At 44.0% G+C, this 9953-nt stretch overlaps 1 protein-coding gene across 1 annotated transcript in view; it reads left to right on the forward strand.

Moving 5' to 3' along the window:
* Positions 1 to 6439, forward strand: part of LOC132397492 (IgGFc-binding protein-like) — a 238387-nt gene extending 231948 nt beyond the window's left edge. The window contains 2 exon segments of the mRNA XM_059976322.1: positions 2440 to 2486; positions 5226 to 6439. Of these exon segments, the coding sequence (XP_059832305.1) occupies positions 2440 to 2486; positions 5226 to 5260 (82 nt within the window). The 3' untranslated portion in view covers positions 5261 to 6439.
* The last annotated feature ends 3514 nt before the right edge of the window (positions 6440 to 9953 follow it).

Raw genomic sequence — 9953 nt, forward strand, 5'->3', positions numbered from 1 at the left:
CATCAGTAGCCCACCTTTGCATCTTCTCCTATCAGTAGAAGCAGTACCACCAGGATAGCAGCTAAGCCACACATGAACGTCAGGAGTTGGACTTGGTTGTCAGAGGCTTTTTGAGGCACGTGTCATTGGGAGTTTTTAATAGGTAGTGGGAACTTGTCCCCATTTCCACCCACAGCTATAACAACCTTAAGGAACCATTTATCAGCTTACTGTTCCAACATCATTAGAACAGAGACTGCTTTCTGAGCAGCACAGAGCAAAGGGATCTTACCCTGTTACCACCTACGAATTTCTCTAAGCTTCCTAATACCTTGCAAGTATCTGGCGTGTCCATGAAGGAGTAGCACCTGTGGCGAAAAGGGGTCATGTCCATTCTGGCGCAGCTTACTCACCTTTGGGCCTCACTGGACACTCAGCTCTCACCTGTGGCTCCAAGTAGCTGTTTGCTTTCGACAGCAGCCACACCCCGGTACACCGCTTCGACAGGTGGGGTGGCTAGTGCATGAAATAGGGACATGCCTGTCCCAGCATGCAAAGTCAGCTCCGGCAGACTGGGTGGATGACATCTACAGTGACATCCAACAGCCAGGAAGTCAGTTCTAGAACATTCCATGGATAGTGAAGGGCATGACAAGACACAGAAGACAACATAGTTATCCACTGGAACCAAGGAAGACCCCAGTTTGTGACGCTATCCAGGGAACGGGGGGGACGTACTTTGGCACTGCATCTTCCCCCATTGAACCAAGGTTTTCAAACTGGCGAGTAGGTGTTGGAGTAAACTTGGGTCCATTATCTAAGAAAAGATGTGCTGATATTGGAGAGGGTTCAATGGAGGTTCACAAAAATGATTCTGGGATTGATAACATAACCGAAGCATTTGATGGCTCTGGGCCTCTACTCACGGGAATTCAGAAGATTGAGGGGGATCTCATTGAAACCTATCTAATGTTGAAAGGCTTCGAAAGAGTGGATGTGGAGAGGATGTTTTGTATGGTGGGAGAGTCTAAGACCAGAGTACACAGCCTGAGAATAGAGGGACGTCCATTTAGGATGGAGATGAGGAGAAATTTCTTTGGCCTAGAGAGTGGTGAAATTCATTGCCACAAGCAGTGCTGAAGCCAAGTCATTAGGTATATTTAAGGCAGATGTTGATAGATATTTGATTAGTCACAAAGGGATACAGGGCAGGAGATTAGGGCTGAGAAGGAAAATGGATCAGCCATGATGAAATGGTGGAGCAGACTCGATGGGCCAAATAGCCTTATTCTGTCCCTATACCTTATGGTCTTATGATGAACCTGAGAGAGGTTGAGTGGTAAAGTTAAAATGAAGAGCAAAATGATTAAAAAAATATTGGGGTCATTTCTCTTTCGAGTGGCAAATTGGGGGGAAGGTTCAAGAAAAGCAAGTCTTCTGAGGTGGGCCATGACATAAATAGCTTTTGGGAAGGTCTAAATCAGGTTATGACTGAGCTGCATTTAACCAGGTGTAGGGGACAGACAGTGTTGGCTGGTCATTAGGTGTAGAGGACAAATATCAGCAAGGGTTCTGCATTTGCACTGTTGCCAGTAGCCCTTTCTCAGCAGAACTCCCAAAAGAGCCACAACTGGAAGTTTAACCACTAGTAGGTAAGACAAGCTCATTGAGATAGTCAGTGTACATAGCAAGATCCCACTGCCATCACAGAGTTGATTTACCTTTTTGGTGGTCTTGTTTGGAAGAATTCCATCAACCATAGAGCGCAACTTCCTTGCCCTTTTCTGGCGGCCTCAGAGGGACTGGTAATGCCTCATGCAGCAAGACAACACTTCTGATTGTGTAGCACCTGCAGCAGTATTAGAGGCCATTCAGCACCTCCAAGGTATTTCACCTCTCAATTGGATTATAACTTATCTGTACTTTAACTCTGCTTTGGTTATGAAATTTTCAATTCACCTCTGTCCTCAGTTCCTAGGGAACTTTTACATGAAGGAATGTTTCTTGATCCAAAATACTAATTTTTATGTTTTTTATGGGGCTCCTCCCTTTCAAAAGAGGTGATTTCATCCTCTGTACCCCTCTATCTCACTTCATATACACTAATTGGGTCACCCATTAATACTGCTTGCTCCAGTGAATATGTACATTTTCATTTTATTTATTTAGAGATAGAGTGCGGAATTGGCCCTACTGACCCTTCAAACCGTTCTGCCAAGCAACAGCCAACAACCCCGATTTAACCGTGACCTAATCGGGACAATTTACAATGACCAATTATCCCACTACTCAGTACGTCTTTGGACTGTGGGAGGAAACCCACACATGTCGGGTGAACAATCGGACAGCTCTTATACACAGCAAGGGAAAATTAAAAAGGGCGGTGTGCTTGTAGGGGATGATGTCAGGGTGGGTGTTCTTTCTGAGAATTGGCTGATCCCTATCTTTTTGGTAATACAGGAAACAGAAAAAACCATACAAGAGCAACTTGAAGAGTAGAGGAAATGGTAAGTTAAAGCAACACATCGATGCTAATTCACAGGCATTTCCAGAGAGTTTGTGTTGAACTTTGAACTATATTTCTCTCAGCAATCAAAGAGGCCTTTCAACTCAACACGTCTCTGTTAGTTCTCAGTGGAAATCCATCATTCCCATTTCCCTGAACCTGTTCTCTCTCACATTCCCCTCAATTTTCCTGCTACCCACAGAGTAATGTACCCTGGCCTGTTCACCGACCAACTCGCACATCTCCGGGATGTAGGAGACTGGAGCACAAATTCCCCACAGGTAGTATCAGAAGCCCAGATTAAACCTGGGTCACTGGGACTTCGAGGCAGCAGCATTACGAACTCCTGGGTTATCAACATCTCCAAGGATCTATTCTGGGCCCAACATATCAATGCAGCTATAAAGAAAGCATGGCACCGGCTATATTTCATTAGGGGTCTCAGAGTCATAGAAAAGTACAACACAGAAACAGCCCTTCTGCCCACTTAGTCCATGCCAAAACCATTTAAACTGCCTAGTCCCACTGACCTGCGCTGGAACTATAGCCCTCCATACCCCTCCCATTCATTATCTATCCCAACTTCTTCTAAATGTTGAAATTGAGCTCAGATGCACCACTTGCTCTCGCAGCTTATTCCACACTCTCACCACCCTCTGAGTGAAGTACCTCCTTCCTGATAGTAGCAATGAGAAGAGGTCATGTCCTGGGTTGTGCTCCAGTCTCCTACATCCCGGAGACATCGCTCCTTGAAGGTGTCCTGGATACTATGGAGGCCAGTGTCCACGATGGAGTTGACTGAGTTCACAACTCTCTGCAGCTTACTTTGACTTTGTGCAGCAGCAGCCCCACCCCTCCCCCATACCGGACAGTGATACAGCCAGTTAGAATGCTCTCATAGTACATTTGTAAAAGTTTGTGTCTTTGGTGCGACAAATTTCACCAAACTATACAGAAAGGGTAAATGCAAGCTGGCTTTTTCCACTGAAGTTGGATGGGAGTACAACTAGAGGTCATGGGTTAAGGGTGAAAGGAGAGAAGTACCTCACTTTTTATTTCTATTTTTTCACTTCTTATTTAATTTGACTATATTTATATTTACTGTAAAACACATTTTTTCTATTGTTATATATGGCATTGTACTGCTACAGCAAATACAACAAATTTCATGACATATGCTGGTGACATTGAAGCTGATCCTGATTCTGATTCTGAATCTTCATCAGAACATGTCAAGTAGAAAGAGGATCACCACATACCAGGCACCCTTACTGCTCATCACTGATCTCATCTCCACTTCCTGCTTAATCTACTTCCCCTGTACTCTGAAAAACCCAATGATCTTGGCTTTGAATATAATCAGCGACTGCGAACGCACAACCTGATGGGGCCAAAAATTCAAGATAAGTAGCTCCTTCAGTGAAGAACATTTAGAGAGTCATATAATCATAGACAACTACTGCACAGAAACTGGCCCCTTGGCCCATCTAGTCCATGCCAAACCATTTAAACTGCCATTTGACTTGTATCGGGACCATAGTCCTCCATACCCCTCCCATGCACATACCTATCAAAAATTCTCTTAAACATTGAAATCGAGCTAGCATGCATCACTTTTGCTGGCAGCTCATTTCATGCTCTGAGTGAAGGAGTTTCCCTTCATGTTCCCCTTAAACTTTTCACCCTTCACCCTTAACCTTTGACCTCTAGATGTAGTCCCACCCAACCTCAGTGGAAAAACCCTACCTATACCCCATCTTAGTTTTTTGTACCTCTACCAAATCTTCTACATTCCAGGGAATAAAGTCCTAACCTACTCAATCTTTCCTTATAACTCAGCTCCTCCAGACCTGGCAACATCCTTGTAAATTTTCTCTGTTCTCTTTCAACCTTATTTACCTCTTTCCTGTAGGTAGGTGATGAAAACTGCACACAGTTCTCCAGATTAGGCATCACTAAAGTCTCATACAACTCCAACATAACATTACACCTTTTGTACTCAATGATTTGATTTATGAAGGCCAATGTCCCAAAAGCTTCCTTTATGTTCCTATCTACCTGTGTTTCCACTTTCAATGAATTATGGACCTGTATTCCCATGATCCCTTTGTTCTATTACATTTCTCAGTGCCCTATCATTCACCGTGTAAGACCTACCCAGGCTGATCCTACCAAAGTGCAACACCTTGCATTTGTCTGCATTAAATTCCATTAGACAATACTGGCTATCCTCCAGTCCTCTGGTACCTCACCTTTCGCTGATGAATATCTGTTCAATGAAACAGGCTTGCTTTCCCTCTGCACTGATCCCTCATCATAGCATGGAGGGGCAAAGGCCACTATTCCATTAAATGGTGCAGCTGATTAGGACCTGAGATCCGAGTAATCAAATTGTATCCCACTGACAGAGACAATCAGACTGAAAGCCCTCTCCCTTCTGTATCCAGGAGAAGACAGAAAAATAATAATGGCTGTGCTCCACATTGCCTCAATATGTTATCAGGTCACCCCATTATGTTACCATCTCCCCTAAAGCAGAGGTTCCCATGGAACCCCTGCTTAATGGTATTGGTCCATGGCATAAAAAAAAAGTTAGGGCCCTTGCTCTAAGCGAAGAGTGTGCAGATATTAAAAGAACAAGATTATATTGTGATATTGCTAATTTATGCTTTAAGGGGTTTATGTGAATCCACTGAGTCTTAGTGCCACTTAATGTGACATTCGGCATTTCTCTCCACAGATGGTACCATGGCAGTGTGCGTGACCGAATTCTAGCCAATGGATGCTACAAGCAATGTGCCCAGGCCACTTATCAACTGCCGATCAACCACCCCTGCTAGCAGGAGTAATTTTCCGTTTCTGCCTTACACCCTGTGCTGTCGTTCCCACTACCCATCTATGCGGTTTGCACCAAGTTGTCACTGAATTTACGCCACTCTTTGTCGCCTCAGACTCTTTCCATTGCCTCCTCTCCTATTGCTGCTAGACCTCCACCAGTCCTGAACATTTCATCAGAATGCCATTCTGACCATGTCCATGGACACTGTTCAAGACACAAGGCTAAAGTGACCATCTAGAGGAAATAGTTTAATTTAATTCTCACTTTTCACCCACAAGCAGTTTGAATCACTACACTCTCTGAACATTAGAAAGGCTGTTCCAAAGCCTTACTCTGTCCCAACCTTGGCTTTCAGTATCTCACTACTTCCCTGGATCATTTTCACTGGTTACGTTGAACCCTGGCGGAAAGTAGATTGTGATAAAAAGCCAGAGGAAGGGGAAAACATACAGAGATGGACAGAGGAAGGGATAAACAGGGAGAGAGAAAGGGAGAAACAGAGAGAGGGATAGAGAGAGAAACAGGGAGAGGAAAAGAGGGATAAACAGAGAGAAGAAAAGCCAAAAAAAAGTCCAAAAAGATCATGAGAGATGTATTCTAAGATGCAAACAACTAAAGAGAAAATGAACGGTGATAAGAAATGGAAGAAAGTCAAATATGTGCCAGTGAGTCAGAACTGAGAATCACTGAGAAAGATTCCTAAAGAAACAGGCAGATCTGGAAGGGAAGATGGGGAGAAACAATGTTCATGGCTCATGGCGGAGATGATTGAAAGGGGTTAATTTTCTTATGGTGTTGATACCAGAGAGAGAAAGAGTTTACAGATGGCTAAATTAATGCAGAAAGGCTGATAAAGCAACCGAGCAGGTGGGAGGTGTAAGGCACCAGAAATGAGTGGTTTTTACTCCTGTTTTCATAAACCAACCAGTACCCAAGGATTCCACACTACTCAAGGAGAGCAAGGAGCAGCAGTGATAACGGCAAGGTGTGTGTATCCCGCAAGGAAACTGTGGATTCGAGATATGGAACTATCATTGTATCTGTGATATCCTGTGTTAATTCCCTTCCCATTGATATTTTATTTTTGACATCAAATAAAATATGTTTTTACTGTACACTGTGTTGGTATTGTTTGTGCCTCCGCCTTGCTGGATCACCTGCTTCAGTCGACACTCTTTGTCAATCTCTCTCTGAAACCTTATGGTGTTCAAACTTGCTTGGCCAGCTCTTCAACTGGCCAATGAATTAATGTCACTCCCTCCTTCCCCCAAGACTTGATACGGTAGAGTAGAAGTGAGCACAATGCATTACAGTACAAAGTTCAAAGAACATTTATTATCAAAGCACGTATGCAGTATACATCCCTGAAATTCATCTTCTCCACAGACAGTCATGAAACAAGACAAAACATGGAATCCATTCAAAAAAAACCATCAAACTCCCATGCACACAAAAAACAAATATTTAAAACAATAACAAGAACATCAGTCCCAACCACACAAAAAAAATCACACAAACAGCAACAAGAAAGACTGTGTGAAAACACACAATATAAAAACACGAAGTCAAGAATGCAATTGAACAACAGTCAATTCCCACAAACCGCAGACCCAAAACTTTAGTACCAAAAGACTGTGGCTTAATTGGTCATAGTAAATAGTCCTATGATTAAACTAGAGTTAAATTGTTGGTTTCTGGGTGGCAGGGATGAAAGGACTGGAAGAAACTATTACATTCTGTATCCCAATAAATAAATCTGCTTTTGCTGTTGACTCTCTGTTGGAAATGACTGTATCTCAGTCTCCTCTTCACTCTGTCGGTAATGACTGTCTCAGTCTCCTCTTGACTCTGTCGATAATGACTGTATCAGTCTCGTCTTGACTCTTGTCAGTAATGACTGTATCTCAGTCTCCTCTTGACTCGGTAATGACTGTGTCTCAGTCTCCTCTTGACTCTGTCGATAATGACTGTATCTCAGTCTCCTCTTGACTGTTGGTAATGACTATGTCAGTCTCCTCTTGACTCTGACGGTAATGACTGTATCAGTCTCGTCTTGACTCTTGTCAGTAATGACTGTATCTCAGTCTCCTCTTCACTGTCGGTAATGACTGTGTCTCAGTCTCCTCTTGACTCTGTCAGTAATGACTATCTCAGTCTCCTCTTGACTCTGTCGGTAATGACTATCTCAGTCTCCTCTTGACTCTGTCAGTAATGACTGTGTCTCAGTCTCCTCTTGACTGTTGGTAATGACTATCTCAGTCTCCTCTTGACTCTGTCGGTAATGACTCTATCAGTCTCCTCTTGAATCTGACGGTAATGACTGTATTAGTCTCCTCTTGACTCTGTCAGTAATGACTATCTCAGTCTCCTCTTGACTCTGTCGGTAATGACTGTGTCTCAGTCTCCTCTTGACTGTCGGTAATGACTGTGTCTCAGTCTCCTCTTGACTCTGACGGTAATGACTATCAGTCTCCTCTTGACTCTGTTGGTAATGACTGTGTCTCAGTCTCCTCTTGACTCTGTTGGTAATGACTGTGTCTCAGTCTCCTCTTGACTCTGTTGTTAATGACTATCTCAGTATCCTCTTGACTCTGTGTCGGTAATGACTGTCTCAGTCTCCGCTTGACTCTGTCAGTAATGACCATCTCAGTCTCCTCTTGACTCTGTCGGTAATGACTGTATCAGTCTCCTCTTGACTCTGACGGTAATGACTGTATCAGTCTCCTCTTGACTCTTGTCAGTAATGACTGTATCTCAGTCTCCTCTTGACTCTGTCGGTAATGACTGTGTCTCAGTCTCCTCGTGACTCTGTCGGTAATGACTGTGTCTCAGTCTCCTCTTGACTCTGTCGGTAATGACTGTGTCTCAGTCTCCTCTTGACTGTTGGTAATGACTATGTCAGTCTCCTCTTGACTGTCGGTAATGACTGTGTCTCAGTCTCCTCTTGACTCTGTCGGTAATGACTATCAGTCTCCTCTTGACTCTGACGGTAATGACTGTATCAGTCTTCTCTTGACTGTCGGTAATGACTGTGTCTCAGTCTCCTCTTGACTCTGTCGGTAATGACTGTGTGTCAGTCTCCTCTTGACTCTGTCAGTAATGACTATCTCAGTCTCCTCTTGACTCTGTCGGTAATGACTGTGCCTCAGTCTCCTCTTGACTCTGTCGGTAATGACTGTGTCTCAGTCTCCTCGTGACTCTGTCGGTAATGACTGTGTCTCAGTCTCCTCTTGACTCTGTCGGTAATGACTGTGTCTCAGTCACCTCTTGACTCTGTCGGTAATGAATGTGTCTCAGTCTCCTCTTGACTCTGTCGGTAATGACTGTGTCTCAGTCTCCTCTTGACTCTGTCGGTAATGACTATCTCAGTCTCCTCTTGACTGTTGGTAATGTCTATCTCAGTCTCCTCTTGACTCTGACGGTAATGACTGTACCAGTCTCCTCTTGACTCTTGTCAGTAATGACTGTATCTCAGTCTCCTCTTGACTGTCGGTAATGACTGTATCTCAGTCTACTCTTGACTGACGGTAATGACTGTATCAGTCTCCTCTTGACTCTTGTCAGTAATGACTATCTCAGTCTCCTCTTGACTCTGTCGGTAATGACTCTATCAGTCTCCTCTTGACTCTGACGGTAATGACTGTATCAGTCTCCTGTTGACTCTTGTCAGTAATGACTGTATCTCAGTCTCCTCTTCACTGTCGGTAATGACTGTGTCTCAGTCTCCTCTTGACTGTTGGTAATGACTATCTCAGTCTCCTCTTGACTCTGTCGGTAATGACTCTCTCAGTCTCTTCACTCTGACGGTAATGACTGTATCAGTCTCCTCTTGACTCTGTCGGTAATGACTGTATCAGTCTCCTCTTGACTCTGACGGTAATGACTGTATCAGTCTCCTCTTGACTCTTGTCAGTAATGACTGTATCTCAGTCTCCTCTTGACTCTGTCGGTAATGACTGTGTCTCAGTCTCCTCGTGACTCTGTCGGTAATGACTGTGTCTCAGTCTCCTCTTGACTCTGTCGGTAATGACTGTGTCTCAGTCTCCTCTTGACTCTGTCGGTAATGACTGTATCAGTCTCCTCTTGACTCTGACGGTAATGACTGTATCAGTGTCCTCTTGACTGTCGGTAATGACTGTGTCTCAGTCTCCTCTTGACTCTGTCGGTAATGACTGTGTCTCAGTCTCCTCTTGACTCTGTCAGTAATGACTATCTCTGTCTCTTCTTGACTCTGTCGGTAATGACTATCTGAGTCTCCTCTTGACTCTGTCGGTTATGACTGTGTCTCAGTCTCCTCTTGACTCTGTCGGTAATGACTGTATCAGTCTCCTCTTGACTCTGGCGGTAATGACTGTATCAGTCTCCTCTTCACTCTTGTCAGTAATGACTGTATCTCACTCTCCTCTTGACTCTGTCGGTAATGACTGTGTCTCAGTCTCCTCTTGACTCTGTCGGTAATGACTCTCTCAGTCTCCTCTTGACTGGCGGTAATGACTGTATCAGTCTCCTCTTGACTCTTGTCAGTAATGACTGTATCTCAGTCTCCTGTTGACTCTTGTCAGTAATGACTGTATCTCAGTCTCCTCTTCACTGTCAGTAATGACTATCTCAGTCTCCTCTTGACTCTGT

The sequence above is a fragment of the Hypanus sabinus genome, chromosome 7, assembly GCF_030144855.1.
Source record: "Hypanus sabinus isolate sHypSab1 chromosome 7, sHypSab1.hap1, whole genome shotgun sequence".
NCBI classification, from domain to species: domain Eukaryota; kingdom Metazoa; phylum Chordata; class Chondrichthyes; order Myliobatiformes; family Dasyatidae; genus Hypanus; species Hypanus sabinus.